We start from the raw sequence: 26236 nt of genomic DNA, 5'->3' as shown, positions 1-26236 counted from the left end.
TGCAAATTTAGGGCCATGAAAAAGAAATTCTGGGTGTAAAAGCAAGATGGAACCTTACTGATCAAGGGTTACCTCTTCCATTCATTTTATATACTGTGTTCAAATCCTAATCTAAATAAATATTTTTTTAAATACCTAAATGCCTTAAAATATCAAAAGCTTATCTTTTAAAAAATGCATCAAAATGTTTGTCTTCTTGGTCACTAAATAATTAGTCTACCTGGGCTCCACAGAAGTCTCAGTCGAATTCTGACTTAGAACAAGTAACTTAGCTCCTCTGTCTCTCTTTTTTTAAAATTAATAAATGAAGATGACCTTGAGGGCATTTTAGAACTAATTTTAGTTTTAAAATTCTAAACTAATTTTATAGAGAATATATTTATTAATGTTATTCTAATTGGTTACTAAGTTGTTATTCATTAAAATTTTGAAATACTATTAAGGTATTTTGTTTCTAAACTGAGAGTATTAGGGATTTAGTAATTTTTAACAAATAAACTCACCAGCAAATAATAGAGCAGAATAATTTCTAAGTTCTTCATATTGCCTCTTTTCCTGGCCATAATATTGGTTGTCTACAGGTACATTTTTCATAGAGTCACATGATCAATTAATGTTGAAAATTATATCAGCATTCTGACATAATTTAAAATTAGATAACTTGAAACCCTCTTATTTTAAGGGAAACATCAATAGCTATTAGGTAATGTTTTCTTTGATGTTCTACTGTTTCACTATGATGCACCTAGGTATGTATGTATTCTTTGCTTATCTTCATTGGAACTCGATTCAGCTCCCTAAATCTGAGTGCTCACCTTTCATTTGTATCAGTATTGGAAAAATGTCATATGACCTCTTCAGATATTATCTCTTCCAGATTATCTCAATTAATTCTCTGTGGAATTTCTATTAGATCCATTCTGGGAATTATCATTCTTTTTTTCCCCCTGATCTCTCTATTACATTTTCCAACTAATTACCTCTTTAGTATTTTGACAATTTCTTTAGATCTCTCATTCAGTATGCTAAATCTCTCCTAAGCTATTTATCATTTTTAATTCTACTACATGTAACAGAAGCCCTATTACAGTGTTGACTAAATTGAAAGTTACTGGGGAGTTCTCTGGTGGACTAATAGTTAGGATTCATTGTTTTCATTTCTGTAGCCTGGGTTCAATCCCTGGTAGGGGAATGAGATTTCACAGGCTCTGTGGTGTGGCCAAAAAATTATTTTTATCACATAACATGATATCTGAAAGTTGGCAGCCCAAGACTTAGTGCAGCAGCTTTATAATAGCATCAATACCTGAGAACTTTCTGTACCTGGAGATGAAAGAAGCCAGGGAAATTAGAATCATGAGAACTGAATAATAGGTCATTGCTAATTTGAAAATGGAGACAGTTACATGGTGAAAAAGAATATGCACAGTCTATAGGAGCAGAGAAAGACCCTCAGCTACTAGCCAGCATGGAAGTAGGGACGTCAGACCTCCAGGCTCAAGGAACTACCTGCATTAGTTTGGTAGTGGATTCTTCCTCTTAATTTTCAGGCTAAGAACCCAGCCAGGCTGACATGTTGATTTTGGACTTAACGCTACCCTGAGAATAGAACCCAACCATGACTTCTAACTTCTAGAACAGCAAACTAATGAACAGGCACTGTTTTAAACCATTAAATTTGTGACAATTTGTTACTCAGCATTAGAAAATGAATCCATTAGTCCAAAACCATTATTTTTTTCACCCTAAATTTGTTTGACATCCCTAAGAAATAATTTTTCCTGTGAGTGTTCATGAGTATCTGGTGGATGAGTGGTTCAGTGGTGGCCAGCTGCAGGGTTGGGGGCACTGAGTGTCCCAGTGCATGCCTGGGACCTTTTGAAGGGGATCTCCATTATCTTCATTACCCCCACCACAGTTGGCTCCAGGTAAGTAACAAGGAGGGAACACAGTACCCACCCATCAACAGAAAATTGGATTAAAGATTTTCTGAGCATGGCCCTGCCCATCAGAACAAGACCCAGTTCCCCTCAGTCAGTCTTTCCCATTAGGAAACTTTCATAAGCCTCTTCTCCTTCTCCATCAGAGGGCAGACAGACTGAAAACCACAATCACAGAAAATGAACCAATCTGGCCACGTGGACCACAGCCTTGTCTAACTCAATAAAACTACGAGCTGTGCCCTGTAGGGCCACCCAAGACGCCCGGGTCATGGTGGAGAGTTCTGACAAAATATGGTCCACTGGAGAAGGGAATGGCAAACCACTTCAGTATTCTTGCCTTGAGAACCCCATGAACACTATGAAAAGGCAAAAAGATAGGACACTGAAAGATGAACTCCCCAGGTCGGTAGGTGCCCAATATGCTACTGGAGATCAGTGGAGAAATAACTCTGGAAAGAATGAAGAGACATAGCCAAAGAAAAAAACAAAACCCAGTTGTGGATGTGACTAGTGATAGAAGCAAAGTCCGATGCTGTAAAGAGCAATACTGAATATTAGGTCCACGAATCAACGCAAATTAGAAGCAGTCAAACAGGAGATGGCAAGACTGAACGTTGCCATTTGAGGAATCAGTGAACTAAAATGGACTGGAATGGGTGAATTTAACTCAGATGACCATGATATCTACTACTGTGGGCAAGAACCCCTTAGAAGAAATGGAATAGCCAACATAGTCAACAGAAGAGTCTGAAATGCAGTACTTGGAGGCAATCTCAAAAATGACAGAATGATCTCTGTTCGTTTCCAAGGCAAATCATTCAATATCACAGTAATCCAAGTCTATGCCCCAACCAGTAATGCTGAAGAAGCTGAAGTTGAACGGGTCTATGAAGACCTACAAGACCTTTTAGAACTAACACCCCAAAAAGATGTAATTTTCATTATAGGGGACTGGAATGCAAAAGTAGGAAGTCAATGAACACCTGGAATGACAGGCAAATTTGGCTTTGGAGTACAGAATGAAGCAGGGCAAAGGCTAATAGAGTTTTGCCAAGAGAACACACTGGTCATAGAAAACACCCTCTTCCAACAACACAAGAGAAGACTCTACACATGGACATCACCAGATGGTCAACCCCGAAATCAGATTGATTATGTTCTTTGCAGCCAAAGGTGGACAACTCTATACAGTCAGCAGAAACAAGACTGGGAGCTGACTGTGGCTCAAATCATGAGCTCCTTATTGCCAAATTCAGACTTAAATAGAAGAAAGTAGGGAAAACTACTAGACCATTCAGGTATGACCTAAATCAAATCCCTTTCGATTATACAGTGGAAGTGAAAAATAGATTTAAGGGACTAGATCTGATAGACAGAATGCCTGATGAACTATGGATGGCTGATCCTGACATTGTACAGGAGACAGGGATCAAGACAAATGCCAAGAAAAAGAAATGTAAAACGACAAAACGGTTGTCTGAGGAGGCCTTACAAATAGCTGTGAAAAAAAGAGAAGTGAAAAGGAAAGGAGAAAAGGAAATATACACCCATTTGAATGCAGAGTTCCAAAGAATAGCAAGGAGAAATAAGAAAGCCTTCCTCAGTGATCAGTGAAAAGAAATAGAGGAAAACAATAGAATGGGAAAGACTAGAGATCTCTTCAAGAAAATTAGAGACATCAGGTGAACATTTCATGCAAAGATGGGTACAATAAAGGACAGAAATGGGTGGACCTAACAGAAGCAGAAGATATTAAGAAGAGGTGGCAAGAACACTAAAGAACTATACAGAAAAGATCTTCACGACCCAGATAATCACAATGGTGTGATCACTGACCTAGAGCCAGACATCCTGGAATGTGAAGTCAAGTGGGCCTTAGGAAGCATCACTATGAACAAAGCTAGTGGAGGTGATGGAATTCCAGTTGAGCTATTTCAAATCCTAAAAGATGATGCTGTGAAAGTGTTGCTCTCAATATGCCAGCAAATTTGGAAAACTCAGCAGTGGCCACAGGACTAGAAAAGGTCAGTTTTCATTCCAATCCCAAAGAAAGGCAATGCCAAAGAATGCTCAAACTACCGCACAATTGCACTCATCTCACACGCTAGTAGAGTAATGCTCAAAATTCTTCAAGCCAGTCTTCAATAGTATGTGAACCATGAACTTCCAAGTGTTCAAGCTGGTTTTAGAAAAGGCAGAGGAACCAGAGATCAAATTGCCAATATCCTTTTGTTCATTGAAAAAGCAAGAGAGTTCCAGAAAAACATCTATTTCTGCTTTATTGACTATGCCAAAGGCTTTGACTGTGTGGATCACAGTAAACTGTGGAAAACAGTTCAATAGATGGGAATACCAGACCACCTGACCTGCCTCTTAAGAAATCTGTATGCAGGTCAGGAAGCAACAGTTAGAACTGGACATGGAACAACAGACTGGTTCCAAATAGGAACAGGAGTACATCAAGGCTGTATATTGTCACCCTGCTTATTTAACTTATATGCAGAGTACATCATGCGAAATGCTGGGCTGGAAGAAGCACAAGCGGGAATCGAGATTGCTGGGAGAAATATCAATAACCTCATATATGTATATGACACTACTCTTATGGCAGAAAGTGAAGAGGAACTAAAAAGGCCCTTGATGAAAGTGAAAGAGGAGAGTGAACAAGCTGACTTAAAGGTCAGCATTCAGAAAACTAAGATCATGGCATCTGGTCCCATCACTTCTTGGGAAATGGATGGGTAAACAGTGACAGACTTCATTTTCTGGGGCTCCAAAATCACTGCAGATGGTGACTGCAGTCATGAAATTAAAAGACTCCTTAGAAGAAAAGTTATGTGCAACCTCGAAAGCATATTAAAAACAGAGACATTATGTTGCTAGCATGGGTCTGTCTAATCAAAGCTATGGTTTTTCCAGTAGTCATTTATGGATGTGAGAGTTGGACTATAAAGAAAGCTGAGTGTGGAAGAATTGATGCTTTTGAACTGTGGTGTTGAAGACTCTTGAAAGTCCCTTGGACAGCAAGGAGAATCAGCCCATCCATCCTAAAGGAAGTCAGTCCTGAATATTCATTGGAAGGACTGATGCTGAAGCTGATACTCTAATACTTGGGCCAACTGCTGTGTAGAACTGATTGATTTGAAAAGACACTCATGCCCGGAAAGACTGAAGGCGGGAGGAGAAGTGAACAAAGGATGAGATAGTTGGATGGCATCACCGATTCATTGGATATGAGTTTAAGTGAACTCCGGAACTTGGTGATGGACAGGGAGGCCTGGCATGCTGCAGTGCATGGAGTTGCAAAGAGTGGGACACTACTGAGTGACTACATTACTACTACTACTAATCTGTTTAAATTAATAAATGTTCTAAACTTCGAAGATAGATTAAAGAACATATATTTTGTTTCATAATTATGTTTCCCCGCTCATGTATAATGTAGTTTGATGTTTTTAGTGTTTCATGTATATAAAAACACTGTGTAGTCATGAGTACTTTTTAATCCTTAGGAACCTCATTAAATGATGTAATCACTGATTAATGTGAAAACATCATTTGCAATAGATGAGTTCTGAAAATGCATATATGATAATGAAATGCAGATATTGCAAAGTAAATGTCTTTATTAACTTTATTGATTTGAAAAAAGTCAAAGCAAGGACAATTTTTATAGTTAATGGACAATAAAGCATCTTTATAAAATCAAGAGTAGAAAATATAGCATATAGTAGCATATTGTTAGATTTTTCATCAACATTGCAGGTAGTATTTAATAATGCCACTTGTACTGTTGTTTGATTTCCTTTCCTGCATTCTCAAGTGGCCCTGTACATCAGCTTTAATTTGTGTTGTCTAGGTTTTAATGGTATACATTAAAAATATAGATCTTACATAATATTATATTGTTTGGTGTAAAAGCCTTTCAGAGGACAGTATGTTTTATAGTATTAGATTGAATAATTTCCTTGGAAAGAGAGAAGGACAAAGTCAAAGCCAGTATTTTTTACTAACTTTTGGGAGGAAGGAGGGGATAAAAATTTGGAGTGACTTCATGTGAAATGGTAATCAGATGCTTTTTCTGACTGAAACCACATTTTCTTCCTCTTACACTTGTCTTCTTTTTCACATGCGTTGGTACATGCTTAGTTGACTTACTCTGTTAGTAAGTACAGGTATTAATGTGGGCTTCTGGTGGCTCAGTGGTAAAGAATCCACCTGCCAATGCAGGAGATGTGGGTTCAATCCCTGATCCAGGAAGATCCCCTGGACAAGAAAATGGCAACCCACTCCAGTATTCTTGCCTGGAAGAACCCTGAGGACAGAGGAGCCTGGCAGCCTACACTCCATGGGCTCACAAGGAGTTGGACAAGTGATAATTCCTGTCAGTGTTTGTGCATTTTGTCATTTGAAACAGATACACTGATTTTTTTAACTGCATGTTCTAAAATTAATTTATGGCAGTGAAGGGTGTATTACTTTCAAGTTGTATTTGTAGTAATTATTTTGGAAAAATCAAGTGTTACCTAAATATGTGAGATATTAGAAACAATATTTGTAATGAAGTATGATAATAACTAACAGTTATTCAGGTGGTGCTCAGCTGGTGCATGGCGCGCTGTGCTGCACATAACAATGCATTTATCCTCATAAGAACACCAAGAAGTGGGAACTGTTGTTGTTATACCTCTTTTATGAATGAGGAAATTGAAACATAATATTCACCCATTGTCATACAGTTTTAGAAACATGTGAAGCCAGGGCTTGACCTCAGGCAGTGCCCTTCAGAGTCCACAATCTTTACTACTAGAGTGCACTGAGGCCAGTGCTTTGTAAAGACTCAGTAAATGTTTGTATTTCACTGGAAGTGAGGGTAGCATTTAAAAACAGTATCTTTAAGTAGTTTTTTCTTTTCAGTACGGAGGAAACAATATATCAAATTCTATTAAAGAAGGGAGAAGAAGTAAGGATATTAACTTTTTTATTTTAGATGGTCATTTTCTTGATTCCTTATGAAGTTTTTGGTTAATAATATTCCTTATGAAGTTTTTGGATAAATAATATTTTGGATGTTTTTATGTGGCTCTAATCTTTAAATACATAATCTTGGAAAATAGTAATAGCACCCTTGAAGCACTTTCATCTTATGTTTAATTTTGCCTGTTTGGTTTTTTATCTAGTTAATCAACAAACATTTAATGTTTCTAAGAAATATGCTGTTAGATTTGACACCAAATACATGATAAACCTGCAGAGTTCATCGGTGTCACAAAAATACCATAGATTTGAAAGAAGAGGGGATATTTAAAATGTTTCATTCATCAAAAAGGATGTTTATAGGAATATACGGGGAGCATAATTAGATTTCCTGCATTTTAAATGTACAGTTTATTTTTTGATATTGAAATCTACAACCTGTGTCATAAAACATTATTTTTGTGTATGGTTAACATTACCAGAGCTTCCTATCTTGCCCTCTTTATCTGCTGAGACAATCAATGTTCATTTTTTGTTGTTCTATATACCTTCTTTGTCTTACACCTTGCTTTCTCTTCTCTCTTTTCATCTTTTTCAGTTCATTCTTCTCTGTCATCATCTTTACTCTTGTCTGTCTATATATAAGCATAATTATTTGAAGTAGATAATTGGATGCTAAGATATTTATAGCTTACAGAAAGCCAACGTGGATCATTCTGCCCACTCTTGGCTTACTATGTTTGGTGGTGTTAGTTTCCAAATATCAATAGTTCTATGACTCATCTACTGCCAATCTCATAAGAAGGGAAAAGAAAAAAGACATGTTTCCTGTACAATGACCCACTGAATCTTTCTGAACATGACCTTCAGCATGCATTATGATGGGAGGGGTTTGGATGAGTGAGTGAGACCTTGAGGGCCTTCTTGAAGCTAATGATAAGGTTATGAATATAACCCAGCAATTCTGACTTCAAGTTCTAATATATTTTAGTAGCACTACCTTGAAATGATTCCTCTTTTTATACAGTGGGTGATTCTTGACATACAGAGCATTGATAGTTGATAATAAGGGTCATTTGATTTCACAAAGTTTAAACATGACGTATTGACTGGACTCTTTTTATAGATGTTTCTCTAGGGTTAATGTACAATTTTACAACTCTATTATTCAAATTCACAGTTTCCTCACAAATCATATTGAAATTTTACCTCTTCTAAGTTTTCTAGCTTTATCAAGATGATTTTTACTGCCTTATCCAAATCTGTTCAACTGGCTCTGGGAGCAGTTACGTTCTTTTTAAAGAATCATTTACACTAACTTTCTTTCTTTCCACATTCTACTTACAAAGTAAATTACTTTTGGATTTTTATTGAATTGATAAAACTCTGTAGAAATAATGTAAGGATTATACCAGATAAATTTATACCAGATGAATGATTTATACCAGATAAAGGATTATCTGGTAATAATCTATGCTTTTTCCCTGCCTGAGTAGTGTTAGCATTTATAGGAACAAAAAGGTTATATAGGCTATTTCTGCTCACATGTTTTACTTTAACCTGCTGAGATAGATATATTTTTCTGTAAAACCAGTGTCAGAGGTGGTCATGAAAAGCTCAAGCATCAAAAGTAAAAGTCTACTTCTTTGATAGCAAAGAGAAAGAAATATGTCTCACATAAAATAATAATCAAATTTAACTAACTGGAGTCATATTGTAATGATTTTGTGAAAGTTAGTCCTAGATCAGTTTGAATAGAAATACTCCTGCATCATTGCTAAGATTATAAATTTCATTTATCTTTACCAGAAACTGGAGCATCTTTAGGGAAAGCAGTACTTGAATGGTTTTACACAACAGATATTTTAAAGAAATGCTTTATACATGAGGCTAATTTAATCACTGTAGGGGTTGAAACTGCGTTCAGGGTATAGTGTCAGCCCTACTTTTATGGAGAAACTCGGTGATAAGATCACACATGAGAGGGAAAGCTTCGAGATAGATATTGATAGATTCATTGACTCATTCATTAGCTCATGTATCTACTCATTGATTTTAAAATGTTCATTAATCACTTACTGTATGCCACACACTTGAAGGTATGATGATATATTGGGGGTATAATGATGAGCAAAACAGATGCTTTCTGCATCTTCAAGAAGTTTATCTTTCTATGGGAATGAGTGATGTTAAAAAATAATTGACTTCAATTGAAAATGCAATAATGACTGCAAACTTAAGGACTATGTGTTCTGAAAGCCTATTGCAAGAACAAATGGATCCAGGGAAGATTTGAGACCCAAAGGATGAGCATGAATTAAACAAAGTCAATAAGTCATGAGTCAAAATAGCTTTTTATATAGTCTAAAATCCTGATAGTATTCTAGAAGTGAGTTAATTTTTTATGGTTCTGATTTCCTCACAGGCAGCTATTGTGACTGAGTTTATTAGTTCCCTACCCCATCTTTATTCTTTTTCTTCCTTTCTAACATTCCTCTATAATATAACCCAATTTTATTTAGAAGAATAACATGCCCAGATAAAATAGCTACTTTTTAAAAGTTCACTTATATGGTGGTCATTTGACACAGTTTTAACCAATGGGAAGAAAACGGAAGTTACTGATTTGGGATCCTAGGAAATTTCCTCTTGGAAAGTTTTTCAGCTGTTGAACAGAATTTTGCCATTTGCTTTTTCTTTGGATTTCTAAAACGAGAATGCTATGGCAGGAGCTATGGCTAATGTCTGAGAACATTAGGATGATGGTCACAACCTAAGTATAGTAAAATAGAAAGCCTGAAAGGACCTTGAATCCCTGTGTAACTCTGGAGCCCCTAAACTCTTGGATTCCTAGTATTGTTTTTTCTTTAATTTGAGAGAATAAAAGAAAAATTAATCTGACAATATGTAGGGTATATAGAATCCTATCTGTGGAAACCTTGACTGCCTACTCATTAAATGACTTTATTCTCTTTCTATCCTTATATTGACAAAGAAAGCAATATTCAAGTAGATATGGTGTATTTATTTAATGTGCCTTTTATATGTTTGTGTGTCTATACAAGCAATAAGTATTAGAAGAATTAAAAGGTAAAGAATATCAATTCCAGCTTGAGTGGTCAAGAATGCTTCATGGAAAATGTTCCATTTGAACTGAGCTTTAAAATTGTAAAGTTGCCTTCACAATTTAAAAAGGAGAATCTTCTGAATTTTTTCCCCATAAACACTCAGGAGCTCATGAATGCTTCTGGTGGATGTGTGTCATGTTTTAGTACGATAACTTAGTTGCTGTTGGAATGCCAATGATTTGAGACTGGAAGACCTAAAGGTTAAAGAGGCAGTTATTACAGTTGTCAAGCAGTATTTTGGAGCCCTTACCAGGATCTTTTTGGTAGTAAAGGAAAGAGAGCGTTGATTTTTAGATATAGGAGAGAAGGGTGAAATGACAGACAGCTTTCTGTTTTCAGGCCTGGCTACATAAAGAATTGTTGTAGGCAGGTGAGAAAGGATAGATGATTGGGTAGTTGCGGAAGGAAAGAAAATGAATTTTATCTTAAGGCTATCTGAGAATAATGAAGTGGAAATGTACAGCAAACAATTGGAAATTTGTGACTTAAGCATGACGAGTTGTATAGTATTATGTTGGAGAAATTAGTTGAAGTTAATGGTTTTATTGCCAACATGATTTTGCCCATCAGCATTTTTTTTTTTTTTTCTTTACTGGGTTTTGAAGTATCATAGTGTAGCTGACAATTCTACTTTCTTTCATAAAACAGCATTAGGATAAAAGGTCTTTTTCACTGTGCTGGGAGATTACAGAAAATGAAATCCATGTTTCCTGTTTTTGATGATCACAATTACATTATATTACATCTGTATTAAAATACTTTTCTTTCTAAAATAGCATTCCTTTCTAAGTCATATATTTAAAGAAGTGTATGTTTAGAATGGTGAATATTAGGAATGCTGAAAAAAGGCAGGGGTAACATGTTTGTAATTATAATTTACAATATACAGAACAAAGATAATTTGATTATCATCTGAAATGCCTTTCTTTTCTATAAAGCCAAAATGAAATAACTTGGATAAACATATTGGTAAATTGCTTTAATCAAAGTTTTCTGCGTATTCAGGCAAACTTCACTACATTTATATGGTCTATAAAATTTTCACTGTATATATTTGACTAAAGATTTTGATTTGATGCTTTGATTGAAAGTATCCTTGAAATTTTCTTAACACACTTCACTAATATGACAAGCTTCATCATAAAAGAACCCCTGAGTTCTTAATAATTATATATTTGAAATTTTAAAATAGAATTTTAGAATCTTAGACCAGAATTTTAGACCAGAATATACCTAGCTAGAAATAACAGCTAGAACAAGTTGTCCCAAAACATAAAGTTAATTTTAGCCCAAATCATAGTTGATTAGTGATTTATTATTTTACCTAGCTTTGTGTGTGTGCGTGCGGTATATATGTATACATATATACCTTACAGAAAGCGAAAATGGAAGAACATTTGTTTTATATCTTGCAAGAAATAGTTCGTGTCCAATTGCCTAGAATGTTAACTCTTGTTGTAGTGTGTGTGAATTTGTTACCTAGTTATCATTCTTAGAGCTGTTGTGTATCACTGTGGACTCAACCTGCTGGTCAGAGTTTGTCTTCTAAGTAAAGGAAAACTGAAATTCCACTCTGCCTCTGTGGCTCTGCCCCTATTCATGTTGCCCTTCCTGAGGGTCTCATTTTTCCTCCCTGCAAGTCCTACCCTTTACAAAATTTCAGCTTACTCTTTAGCTTCCTATGCTGTTTGGGTTCAAAACTTGACAAATATCTGAGAAAGAGGCTTGTATTTGTTGCCAGCCCATACAATGGTGTGACTTTGGCTCCTATGCATCAGGAGGCTGCACATTTTATTCTGTCTCTTTAGCCCAGACTTCTGTTCTTTTGCTTGCTCCAGCACTCAGCAAATAGTCCATTGTAAAGAACCATAATGAGTTTGTTCTCTCCTGATCTTCAGTCCCTTATGCTAGACTTTGTGTCCTTTGAAAGCTCCACTAGTTCCTCTTTCCGGTAGAATAACCTGGCTGCCTATGAAAAACCTAATCTTTAGCTCTTGCCTTGATTTGGTAAATGCCCATATAGGAGAAAGCAGCTTGTAATGTAAACCACATTAGAAGGGCTTTCCCCATTTTTGAATTTAGTACATAAAATTAAGTGTGCTTCCACAGATTTCTTATATTTTTAAAATTATAATTTTAACATTTTACCATTTTTAAAAAGTAATGATGGCTTATCAAAACCTACTCATTGGTGGAAATGTTTGAATAGCAACTTTAATTACAAATCAAACATGTTAAGACAAATTGCAATTTAGAGATAAGCTTCACATCTTAAAAAATTTAATTTGCCAGAATAATATGATAATTAAAAAATTTTTATCACAGCTCCACTAATATATACAATAATATTGGCATAACTACAGGGGAAAGCAGACAAATTTAAAAACAAAGGTAACTTATTTGTCTGTATAGATCTATCTTTAAAAGACAGAATAGAGTTCATCACCTTGTGATTTTACTGATTAGGACAAAATGAGAAAAGGCAAAAACAACAAGTATAAACAATGTAGATAAGGATATTTCTGCATGTTCTTGAAGTAATACAAAAATTTTTAAATAAATTTGAAAACTTAGGACAACAATAGACAATGGTCCTTACTGTAGAAAAATGGAATCCAGAGTTAATATATTATCTAAAATATATGTTTTTCAGCCAAAACTTATTAGATATGTAAATATTAGGTAAGTATTTTTCAAACTCAGAGGGAGAAAACAGTTGAGACACTTTGGTAAGATTAAACATTGTGTTTAACAGATGAAGACTTCAAAGTAGCTATCATAAATATATTCAAAGACTCAAGGGAACTTCAGTTCAGTACAGTTGCTAGTCGTGTCTGACTCTTTGCAACCCAGTGGACTGAAGCATTCCAGGCCTCCCTGTCCATCACCAACTCCCGGAGTTTACTCAAATTCATGTCCATTGATTCAGTGATGCCAGGCAACCATCTCATCCTCTGTCATCCCCATCTCCTCTTGCCATCAATGTTTCCCTGCATCAGGGTCTTTTCAAATGAGTCCGTTATTTGCATCACGTGGCCAAAGTACTGGAGTTTCAGCTTCAGTGTCAGTCCTTCCAGTGAATATTCAGGACTGATTTCCTTTATGATGGACTGGTTGGATCTTCTTGCAGTCCAAGGGACTCTCAAGAGTCTTCTCCAACACCACAGTTCAAAAGCATCAATTCTTCAGCACTCAGCTTTCCTTATAGTCCAACTCTCACATCCATACATGACTACTGGAAAAACCATAGCCTGACTAGATGGACCTTTGTTGGCAAAGTTATGTTTCTGGTTTTTAATACTCTATCTGGATTGGTCATGAATTTCTTTCAAGAGGTAAGTGTCCTTTAATTTCATGGCTGCGGTGACTGTCTACAGTGAATTTGGAGCCCAAGAAAATAAAGTTTGCCACTGTTTCCCCATCTTTTTGCCACGAAGTGATGGGACCAGATGCCATGATCTTAGTTTTCTGAATGCTGAGCATTAAGCCAACTTTTTCACTCTCCTCTCTCATTTTCATCAAGAGTCTCTTCAGTTCTTCTTTACATTTTGCCATAAGGGTGGTATCATCTACATATCTGAAGTTACTGATATTTCTCCCAGCAATCTTGATTCCAGCTTATGCTTCATCCAGCCCAGCATTTCACATGATGTGCTCTACATATAAGTTAAATAAGCAGGGTGACAATATGCAGCCTTGATGTACTCCTTGATGTACAAGGAGTTCATGCAGCCTTGATGTACTCCTTGATGTACAAGGAGTTCATGATCTGACCCACAGTCAGCTCCTGGTCTTGATTTTACTGACTGTACAGGTTTCTCCATCTTTGGCTGCAAATAATATAATCAATCAGATTTTGATATTGACCATCCCGTGATGTCCATGTTAAAATCTTCTCTTGTGTTGTTGGAAGAGGGTGTTTTCTATGACCAGTGCGTTCTCTTGACAAAACTCTATTAGCCTTTGCCTTGCTTCATTCTGTACTCCAAGGCCAAATTTTCCTGTTACTCCAGGTATTTCTTGACTTCCTACTTTTGCATTCCAGTCCCCTGTAATGAAAAGGACATCTTTTTGGGGTATTAGTTCTAGAAGGTCTTGTAGGTCTTCATAGACCCATTCAACTTCAGCTTCTTCAGAATTACTGGTTGGGGCACAGACTTGGATTACTGTGATACTGAATAATTTGCCATGGAAACGAACAGAGATCATTCTGTCATTTTTGAGATTGCCTCCAAGTGCTGCATTTCAGAATCTTTTGTTGACTATGTTGGCTACTCCATTTCTTCTAAGGGATTCTTGCCCACAGTAGTAGATATCATGGTCATCTGAGTTAAATTCACCCATTCCAGTCCATTTTAGTTCACTGATTCCTCAAATGTCGACGTTCTGTCTTGCCATCTCCTGTTTGCTCCCAATTTGCCTTGATTCATGGACCTAACATTCCAGATTCCTATTCAATATTGCTCTTTACAGCATCGGACTTTGCTTCTATCACCAGTACATCCAGAACTGGGCGTTGTTTTTACTTTGGCTATGTCTCTTCATTCTTTCTGGAGTTATTTCTCCACTGATCTCCAGTAGCATATTGGGCACCTACCGAGCTGGGGAGTTCATCTTTCAGTGTCCTATCTTTTTGCCTTTTCATACCGTTCATGGGGTTCTCATGGCAAGAATACTGAAGTGGTTTGCCATTCCCTTCTCCAGTGGACCACATTTTGTCAGAACTCTCCACCATGACCTGTTTGTATTGGGTTGCCCTACAGGGCATGGCTCATAGTTTCATTGAGTTAAACAATGCTATGGTCCGTGTGATCAGATTGGTTTGTTTTCTGTGATTGTGGTTTTCAGTCTGTCTGTCCTCTTTAAGCAGGATAAGAGGCTTATGGAAGCTTTTTGATGGGAGAGACTTACTGAGAGGGAAACTGGGCCTTGTTCTGATTGGCAGGGCCATGCTCAGAAAATCTGTAACCCAATTTTCTGATGATGGGTGGGGCTGTGTTCCTTCCCTGTTATTTACCTGGGACCAAATTATGGTGGCAAGAAGAGGTGGCAAGAATACACAGAAGAACTGTACAAAAAAGATCTTCATGACCCAGATAATCACGATGGTGTGATCACTCATTTAGAATCAGACATCCTGGAATGTGAAGTCAAGTGGGCCTTAGAAAGCATCACTACAAACAAAGCTAGTGGAATTCCAGTTGAGCTATTTCAAATCCTAAAAGATCATTCTATGAAAGCACTGCCCTCAATATGCCAGGAAATTTGGAAAACTCAGCAGTGGCCACAGGACTGGAAAAGGTCAGTTTTCATTCCAATCCCAAAGAAAGGCAATGCCAAAGAATGCTCAAACTACTGCACATTTGCACTCATCTCACACGCTAGTAAAGTAATGCTCAAAGTTCTCCAAGCCAGACTTCAGCAATACGTGAACCGTGAACTTCCTGATGTTCAGGCTGGTTTTAGAAAAGGCAGAGGAACCAGAGATCAAATTGCCAACATCTGCTGGATCATGGAAAAAGCAAGATAGTTCCAGAAAAGCATCTATTTCTGCTTTATTGACTATGCCAAAGCCTTTGACTGTGTGGATCACAATAAACTGTGGAAAATTCTGAAAGAGATGGGAATACCAGACCACCTGACCTGCCTCTTGAGAAATCTGTATGCTGGTCAGGAAGCAACAGTTAGAACTGGACATGGAGCAACAAGCTGGTTCCACATTGGGAAAGGAGTATGTCAAGGCTGTATATTGTCACCCTGCTTATTTAACTTATACGCAGAGTACATCATGAGAAACGCTGGACTGGAAGAAGCTCAAGCTGGAATCAAGATTGCCGGGAGAAATATCAATAACCTCAGATATGCAGATGACACCACCCTTATGGCAGAAAGTGAAGAGGAACTCAAAAGCCTCTTGATGAAAGTGAAAGTGGAGAGTGAAAAAGTTGGCTTAAAGCTCAACATTCAGAAAACAAAGATCATGGCATCCAGTCCCATCACTTCATGGGAAATAGATGGGGAAACAGTGGAAACAGTGTCAGACTTTTTTTGGGGGGGCTCCCAAATCACTGTAGATGGTGACTGCAGCCATGAAATTAAAAGACACTTACCTCTTGGGAAGAAGGTTATGACCAACCTAGATAGCATATTCAAAAGCAGAGACATTACTTTGCCAACAAAGGTCCATCTAGTCAAGGCTATGGTTTTTCCTGTGGTCATGTATGGATGTGAGAGTTGGACTGTGAAGAAGGCTGAGGGCCGAAGAATTGATGCTTTAGAACTGTGGTGTTGGTGAAGACTCTTGAGAGTCCCTTGGGCTTCAAGGAGATGCAACTAGCCCATTCTGAAGGAGATCAGCCCTGGGATTTCTTTGGAAGGACTGATGCTAAAGCTGAAACTCCAGTACTTTGGCCACCTCATGTGAAGAGTTGACACATTGGAAAAGACTCTGATGCTGGGAGGGATTGGGGGCAGGAGGAGACGAGGACGACAGAGGATGAGATGGCTGGATGGCATTACTGACTCAATGAACGTGAGTCTGAGTGAACTCCGGGAGTTGGTGATGGACAGGGAGGCTTGGCGTGCTGCCATTCATGGGGTGGCAAGGAGTCAGACACGACTGAGTGACTGAACTGAACTAATTGAAACTTTGGTGGAGGTAATATGATAAGGAAAGTGAAAGTGAAATCGTTCAGTCGTGTCCGACTCTTTGCGACCCCATGGACTGTAGCCTACCAGTCTCCTCAGTCTATGGGATTTTCCAGGCAAGAATACTGGAGTATGTTGCCATTTCCTTCTCCAGGGGATCTTCCCAACCCAGGGATCAAATCTGCGTCTCCTGCATTGCAGGCAGATGCTTTACCATCTGAGCCACCAGGGAATATGATAATGGGTCCTCCTTAGAAGATCCCATGCATATACTGCTACACTCAGTGCCCCCAACCCTGCAGCAGGCCACCACTGACCCACGCCTCCACTGGAGACCCCTGGACACTCCCGGGAAAGTATGGGTCAGTCTCTTGTGGGGTCAAGGGAACTTCAGTTTAGATAATTAAAGTAAATATACTGAGTTAGACAGTAGGGAATATCAGTACAAAATAGAAACAAGCATGCAAGCAAGCAAAAGAACCAAAAAAGAATTCTAGAATTATAAAGGACAAAAATGTAAATGAAAATTGATCAATGCGACTTAATAGCAGATTTGATATAACAGAAGACAAAATCAGTGAACTCAATAAAATATAGCTCAACAGAAATCATTGAATGTGAAGAAAAAAATTGAACAAAATGAGAAGTTTCAGAAATCTTTGGGTCAGTGTCACATTTTCCAGCATATATGAAATGATAGTCTCAGGAGGAGAGTTGAGAAAGAAAGGGGCAAAAAAAAGTTTGAAGAAAAGATAGCTGAAAGCTTTTCCAGAATTAATGAAAAACATGAATATACAAGTCCAGGAAGTTTGGTGAACTGTTAAGAAATATATTTATAAAGAGAATCTGCTCTTAGGCATACAAAGTCAAATGGCTGGAAGCCAAAAACAAAAAGAACATCTTAAAAGTGAAAAATAGTTTACTACATACAGTGGAAATAATATGATTATGAATCTCTTATCAGAAATAGTAGAGGCCCAGAATCAGTGAGTGTTAGTCATTCAGTCATGTCCAACTCTTTGTGACCCCATGGACTGTAGCCTGCCAGGCTCCTCTGTCCATGGGATTCTCCAGGTGAGAATACTGGAGTGGGTGGCCATTCCCTTCTCTAGGGGATTTTCCTGATTCAGGGATTGGACCAGTGTCTCCTGTGTCTCCTGCACTGACGGCAGATTCTTTACCATCTGAACCACCAGGGAAGCCCCCCACATCAGTGAAATGACATGTTAAATGCCAGGAGAAAAATAAGTGAATCAAGAATTCTCTAGCCAGTATAAGCATCACTAAAAAATGAAACGTGAAATAAAGACTTCCTCAAATCTGTAAACCATAGCATGGTAAAAGGAAAATTCATTCTGAGGCTAACTCAGGTTCAGTCTTTGTTCATAGTGTACTACATCTTAGGAGTCAACTTTGTGATTAAATGCTCCATATCTTGCTGGGGCTGAAGATTTAAATGTTGGTATTTGGTAATCAGAGATTTTAAAGATCAAAGCATACCTGCAGTTTAATATGTCCAAGATTAGAGAGTTTATGAAATTTCACATGTCAAAATGGCAGGGAACAAGGATCGGAAAAATTGAATTTTGAAATGAACTGGTCTTTGAGGCTTCAGGTCAGATCAGATCAGTCAGTCAGTCATGTCCGACTCTTTGCGACCCCATGAATCACAGCACACCAGGCCTCCCTGTCCATCACCAACTCCCGGAGTTCACTCAGACTCACGTCCATCAAGTCAGTGATGCCATCCAGCCATCTCATCCTCTGTTATCCCCTTCTCCTCTTGCCCCCAATCCCTCCCAGCATCAGAGTCTTTTCCAATGAGTCAACTCTTCGCATGAGGTGGCCAAAGTACTGGAGTTTCAGCTTTAGTATCATTCCTTCCAAAGAAATCCCAGGGCTGATCTCCTTCAGAATGGGCTTCAGGTCAGTTAGGATTTTAAGTGGTTAAGAATTCTGGACATGGGGAATTAGGGCCTTCGATTTTTAATTTTTTTGTTTTGTTGGTTGTTTGGGGCTTAAAATGCTAGGAACTTTCCTTTTAAATGTCCTATTGGTATTTCTCTGCAGGAAATGGAAATATCATTGAGGGTTTCATGTAGTCTCACAACTAATGGAAATAATAATGCTAATAATAATGATGGCAGTGAAAACAAACTGTAGTTCTTGTTATGTATCAAGCATGTTGATCTGAACAAATAGATTGCTGCATGTTTCTCTAGCAAAGATGTCTTTATTTGAGATCAGCAGAGAATGACAATTTGGTGTCTGCAAACATGGTGTATGTGTGTGTGCTCAGTCACTTCAGTTGTGGCTGACTCTTTGTGATCTTATGGACTGTAGCCTACCAAGGCCCATTTCCTAGGATTATCCTGGCAAGAATACTGGAGTGGGTTGCCATGCCCTCCTCTAGGGGATCTTCCCAATCCAGGGATCAAACCTGTGCCTCCTGCATTCCAGGTGGATTCTTTACCACTGAACCACCTGGGAAGTCCCTGCAACCATGGTGAGTCATGTGCAAGTCCCTGCAGGGCAAGGGAAGGAGAACATTTTTGCAGAGATGAAAAGGAAGTTGGGAGGGCTATAGAAAACAGAGTCCAGGGTATTTCATTGGCTGAGTTCTTGCCAGGAAAGAAGAGGGTATTTCTTCCTGTAGGGCTTTACTATCATCCCAGGGTATGAGAGCTCCCTCTTCTGATCTTCTGACTATAATTAATTGAGGTTTTTGTTCATTAATGCTTTAATAGATACCATTCTAAGAATTTTGCATACATCAATTATTTTAATTCAATTATAATTTATGTCATTTTTAGATAGGACCCTGGCTTTCCAGGTGAAGAAGTCAAAACACCTTAGAATTTAATTTGCGTTAAAACATAACTTTTATTTCATCAGACATTTATGGCGTTTGCCCTCAGTCTCTATTTGCGTCTTTCAGTTTGTCCTCCCACTGTTGCCTCTGGGAAGTGAACATAACTGCAAGCACTGCCAAGGCCATCACTGGAATAGATTTTTTTAAAATTCACTTTATTTAAGCTAAAAAAATAACCTCTAAAATGGAATATTTAATGTTCTCTATTTTTTTTTTAATAACTGCCAGTTGAAAAGCTGGCATTTGAGTTTATGGCTTAAACTCATGTCCTAGGTTTTAAAAATTAGACCAGGAAGATGAGAATCAAGTAGTTTTAGCTTTTGTGCTGGGACTCAGATTGTACTGCAAAACATGTGGGATATTCCAAACACAGGAACAGGATTCAAATACTGGGTAAAAAAAAGACATGAGAAATGTCTATTATATCCACTCATCAAATGCCTTCCCTATTTTCTGTGATGAATAAAGGATCACCAACAGAAATTTGATGATTTTACCTATACATACTATTTCCCCCTGAAATGGTGTATAAAATACAAAATATAGGTAGTGTTGTTGCTCTTTTTTTTAAAAAGTTACTTTATTTTTATTGAAGGATAATTGCTTTACAGAATTTTGCTATTTTCTGTCAAACCTCAACATGAATCAGCCATAAGTATACATATATCCTCTCCCTTTTGAAACTCCCTCCCATCTCCCTCCCCATCCCACCCCTCTAGGTTGATGCAGAGCCCATGTTTGAGTTTCCTGAGCCATACAGCAAATTCTCAATGGCTATCTATTTTGCATATAGTAATGTAAATTTCCATGTTACTGTTTCCATACATCTCACCCTCTCCATTATTGCTCTTAGACAGGCTTTCAGATTTGTCTTACTAATCCTAGGAATTAATTAATGAATGCCTAGAAAATTTGCCTGACATATTAATCTCTTAGATTAAATGAGAGTTGAAGATGAGTAAGAACAGCCTAGAAACATCAGTAAAGGACACAATTAGGGAATAAGACTTTATATTTTTGGGCTCCAAAGTCACCACAGATGGTGACTGCAGCCATGAAATTAAAAGATGCTTACTCCTTGGAAGAAAAGCTATGACCAACCTAGACAGCATATTAAAAAGCAGAGACATTACGTTGCCAGCAAAAGTCTGTCTAGTCAAAGCTATGGTTTTTCCAGTAGTCATGCATGGATGTGAGAGTTGAACTGTAAAGAAAGCTGAGCACCAAAGAATTGATGCTTTTGAACTGTGGTGTTGGAGAAGATTCTTGAGAGTCCTTTGGACAGCAAGGAGATCCAACCCGTCCATCCTAAAGGAAATCAGTCCTGAATATTCATTGGAAGGACTGATGCTAAAGCTGAAGCTCCAGTACTTTGACCACCTGATGCAAAGAACCGACTCATTGGAAAAGACCTTGATGCTAGGAAGCATTGATGGAAGGGGGAGAAGGGGACGACAGAGGATGAGATGGTTGGATGGAATCACTGACTCAATGGACATGAGTTTGAGTAAACTCTGGGAGTTTGGTTATGGACAGGGAGGCCTGGCATGCTGTGGTCCATGGGGTCACAAACAGTCGGACATGACTGAGTGACTGACCTGAACTGAACAGCTTTTGATAAAATGAAAATGTGTAGTATAATCAAGATCTTTGTAAAGTTTTCCTAAATACACAGAGTACTTTGTATATGAATGGTTTCTTTGTGTTTTTGTGCTCTTTTATGCTTTGCTTTCACATACCACAGAGGCAGTCCTGAAAGATCTAAAAGTCATCTTTGGAGCTATTTTACTACCATTTATCCTCAGCCTACTTTTACTAAATATACTCCTAGTGTAGACAAGAAAGAAACAGTAATTGACATTTCTCAGTTGACTTATAGATTGTGGAGTTTGTGTTTGATGGAATTGCGTGTAAGAATCTCCTCCACCAGTCATGATCCGTGCTTTTACCTTATTTAGTGATTCTTTGGAAGTGGGAGATCATACTGTGGGCCTGTGCATGAAGGTGATGATCATAGGGATTTAAGGATCAAAGAAAGTACGTTTTATAAAGTATGGCTCCTAGATGGACTTCAAAAGTATGCTTTCTCAGTATCCAAATGTGTTTGACTTATTTGAAACATTAAAAATAAACTCTTTTCTGTTTGCCTATACTTTGATTGTTCAGTCTTGTTTTCTACATTGAAATTAGCTTTTGTAGAATAGTAAGGTTGTGTATTAGATATTCAGTCATGTCCAACTGTTTGCAACCTCATGCACTGTCACCTGCCAGGTTCCTCTGTCCATGGAATTCTCCAGGCAACAGTACTGGAGTAGGTAGACATTCCCTTCTCCAGGAAATCTTCCCTATCCAGGGATTGAACCCAGGTCTCCTGCATTGCTGGCAGATTCTTTACCATCTGAACCACCAGGGAATAGTAAGATTAGCAAACCCATTTGTAGATTCAGGGACCAATCTAAGTATTTGTTTTAACTAATTTAAACCTCACAGCAACTCAGTGACATAGAATATAAGTTCTGTCGTTTTCCCACTTACAGATGAAGACACTGGGAATTACAGAGGTTAAGTAGCTTGGTTAGGGTCCTACAGCAAGTAAGAAGCAAATATTTGGAACCAAAAAGGTCTAGTGCTAGAACCTCCACCCTTAGCCACAAGACAAGTCTCCTGCCTGCCTGAAAATTATTAAAACTTAAAAAATATTATCTTTGTACATAAAACAGATGAACAGATTTGTTATATATAAAACATTATTTTTTGAAATTATTTGAAGAAAATGAGTTTTAAAAGTTTTCATTGAGGTAATTAGCTAATGGTTTGTAGGCATTAATTGTGTAACAAATATATAATATTTTTATTTTGTTTAGATTATTATAGTTATTAATATCCATGTGGTTTATGTTGATTAAAAATGTTAATATAACTGTAGAGCATGTTAAGAGCCATAAGTGATGAAAGGGGGAAGCCTTTTAACCTAATTGAAATCTATTAAAATGAAATAAGCAGTCTCATTTGTAGGATAAGTAAAGTATGCTCACATAGGATGGTAAAGCAGGAATAGTTTTGCTACTTAAAAAAATAAATAATCAGTGTTCTATAAAAAATTTGATTTTTATTGTGAAATTTGAAAATTAGAGTTTGATGTATATTATGAAGGGCTTCCCAGTGGCTCAGTGGTAAAGAATTCACATGCAATGCAGGAGATGTGAGTTGGATCCCTGGGTCCAGAAGATCCTATGGAGAAGGCCATGACAACACATGACAACTCCAGTATTCTTGCCTGGGAAATCCTATGGATGAGGAGCTTGGTGATCTATAGTCCATGTGATTGCAGAGTCAGACACGATTTAGCGACTAAACAACAATAACAACTATATTGTGAAGACTAATTTTTTAAGAATGTGAATCTGTACTTCATGATTCTGTTCATATTAATTTTTTGTGAGTCAGTTTATAGTTCGTTTAGGAGAGGATAATTTAGGGATACTCTTTTAAATTTCTATTTTTAATAATGAAGTAAAAGTTTTGTATTTTTCTACGTATGTCATTTTATAGTGTGAACATCTATGCTACATCTTTCTGGAAATTTCCTATATGTTTATGCTGGTTCATTGAAATCTGTTTCAGGGTGTTCCAGCACCAGGTGCCTATGATGTTCAAAAATCATATGAGATGTCTCAAATTCAACATAAATACATGCCACCTCGTACTTTTGTGGCTAGAATAAAACATGCCTCCTTTCTTAGCACAACACCTCGGTGCCTGGACAAAGTGGATGATGGGCCAGGTAAGTAAAGATTGTCTTTTTAAAGATATGAGGAAAAAAATCTAAGGTTTCCTTATTAAAATAGATAATTGTAAATATATGTTTACATTTACCATGTCTCTTTTAAGTTTGCAGGACAAAAAATAAAAAAAACAAAAAACAAAAAACAACCTAAATCTGCTTATTTAGTGAAAGATGTTAGATTTTTTTCAACTGTACGGTTTGTTTGGAATTTTATATCTTTTAATTTTTCCAAAGACAATTTTACTAATTTTACTACAGCTAATAAGTCATCTCCTATTAGAGAAAAAAACGAACTCTAAATATGCTATATTATTAGAGGAGAAATAACTACTGATTTGGAAAATCAGTCATATACAAGGTATATATCTTGTACATATCATGCCAGTCTTATGGAATTATTTAAATTTTCCTCAAGTATTAAGAAAGCAACTATTTAAAAGCTAAATGTTTTTATCAGGGCTTGAAATACCAAAAGGAATTTTGATTTTTAGAATTGCAATTAGTTCAGCTACTAGTAATTACATTTTTGTACTAAAATATAATGAAATAGCTTTTCTTGGTAATGAAAATGAATTGGTAAGTCTATTTCATACCAGAGTGCTAAAGAATCAGAACATGAGTTTTCAACAGTAATTTACAAATGTATTGCCAATAAATAATCAAACTATTGTAATGAATCTTTATGAGACTATAAAAAGAAAAAAATGAAATAGAATAGAGAAAATTAAGAGATTTTAAAGAAGAATCAAACAGGAGAATATGATGGGTCAAACAAATAAGAATACTTGGGAAACCCTGAAATCCCCAGAGGCTTGCTTTATTTTTCACTTTCAAGAATCAGGTATATTACCAACTTACAGGTCCATTTGAAGTCCAAATTTAGCTTTCCTTAGTTTCTTTTTCACCTTTTGAGTTATTGTGCCATTGTATATTTTGTCAGGTTTTAGCTTTGTTTGAAATATCAGTAGAATTCAATTACCTTTACTGTGTCCATAACCACACTCAATATATGGTCACCCAGAAATGTTTTAGGGAAATTAATTCTTTGAAGTCGAGGTATCATCACTGTCACCAAGACCAAGAACAATCAATCAAGTAACAGATATCTATTCCAGAGTCCCTTAAAGTAGATTAGATTGGTTTTCATATTTTCTGAAGATTTTTTTCCTTTGCTTTTACTCTCATCTCCATAAAGTGTATTATAGATAGAATGCATAGTAAGAGTTTGAGTTAAGTTCCAGAATTGGAATATGACTTTTCATTACTTCAGTATTTAGCCTCAGGCAAGTAAACTGTTTCATTAGTTTCTATTTTACAAAATTGAGATAATACTTGCCACCTACTTGACTCTCATGAGAATATGAAAGATTAATAAAACTATACTTCAAAGTCATTTTCAGAATATTTGAATCTCCTAGAAGTATAAAATCTTATTATAATATGAAACATGTTTCTTCTTAGTGCCAAGCCAGCAATAGCTTCTGAAAGAATTTGGGATAGGGAAATATCTTCATTATGAAGACAATTATTATTTGGAAGTCAAAGACATATGGGCTGTCAACGTCACTATACAACTGTAGATTAGCTAGTTAACTAAATGAAAAGAGTTTATCACAATAAGCCAATACTTCATTAAGTTTGCCATCCTGCATCTTAAAGTAGCCTACAATTCAAATAAATGATAGCAGATATCCCACATGCCTCTATAATCAACACATTCGAAAAAATATATGCATTTCTGAAGCTATTACCTGATGCCATGATTATGAAATTTGATTTCCTCTGACACAATGTAGATACTGTAATATTATAGAATGATTCATTTTTTTGAACTTAATCTTAAAATATATAGTCCAAAATATGTCTCTTACATATATTTAATAGGTAACCAGGGCCAATTCAATTAATATCCATACCTTGTTTTGGTAATTGAAGATTAACTTCTGTTTGTCCTGTTACATTGATTTAATCTAGGAAAATAAGTCAGGTGTGTATCAACTCTCTGAATAGGTTCATCTTATTTTGTTGATTTTTGTTTAGGCTAGATTTTTTATCGACCAATATGACAAGCAGTTCTTAATTCTATAATAAGAATAGCCCATTTATATTTATAGTTCTTAATACCATTTAACTTTTGTTGGGGACAACTAGTATGTTAAATCTTTAGGCTTTTGTTTTAAATCATTGGTATATGATCAAAAGGTACAATGATAGTAATTCTGTTGGTTATATGTTTTGTGTCAACGTTTATCCCAAGAATGATATTCTTTCTTATCATATCTTCTTAGAAAAAGAGTGGGTTTTTTTTAATCCCTAATATTTGTCATTTAAATCTTAGTAATTGTTTTACCTTAATACCAGTGATAAGAGCCATTTGGGTTTTATGTCAAATTATTTATCAGCCAGATAAAATTATTTTCTGTTACTATATATGTGTATTTGTATACATTTGGAACTATAAGACTGAGTTAATTTATAGAGCCTGATATTCATGTTTCTTCCTTGAGTCATGACATTGGCAAGAAGAATTGAGTGCTTTGCCTTACAGAACTTAAAGAACATGTACCTATAATAGAATAATAGGCAAGTTAAAAATTTATTACTGTCTGATATTTGTAGGTAAAAGTGGTAAGAACTGAGATTGATAAATGACATAATATGAGTTTGGTTGACATATGAATAGTATTCTTGGGACTCACAAACTTATAGGATATTCAATCACTGAACATTCTATAGCTGTGTATTTATTTCAAATTATTTTAGAACTTTTATTAACACTATGGAAGTGATTTTGTTTTATTCAAATGAAGTCTTTTCTTTGAAGTTATTCAAGAAAGATAAAACTCATTTTCATTAGTCTAAATTAAAGGAGAAGTAGTAT

At 36.5% G+C, this 26236-nt stretch overlaps 1 protein-coding gene across 23 annotated transcripts in view; it reads left to right on the top strand.

Annotated features, from left to right (window-relative positions):
• STPG2 (sperm tail PG-rich repeat containing 2) overlaps positions 1-26236 on the top strand; it is a 630294-nt gene that overhangs the window by 230119 nt on the left and 373939 nt on the right. For all 23 annotated transcript variants that reach the window (XM_086406656.1, XM_086406661.1, XM_086406654.1 and 20 more), the window contains one exon: positions 23193-23352. In XM_086406656.1, coding sequence (XP_086262782.1) covers positions 23193-23352 — 160 coding nt within the window. The remainder of the gene's footprint in view (positions 1-23192; positions 23353-26236) is intronic.

Source organism: Bos grunniens, chromosome 6 (assembly GCF_055505025.1).
Source record: "Bos grunniens cultivar Pamir isolate PY7600 chromosome 6, Bosgru_T2T1.0, whole genome shotgun sequence".
Taxonomy (NCBI): domain Eukaryota; kingdom Metazoa; phylum Chordata; class Mammalia; order Artiodactyla; family Bovidae; genus Bos; species Bos grunniens.
Note: the sequence above shows the minus strand (reverse complement) of the source record. Positions and strands in the feature narration are given on the sequence as shown.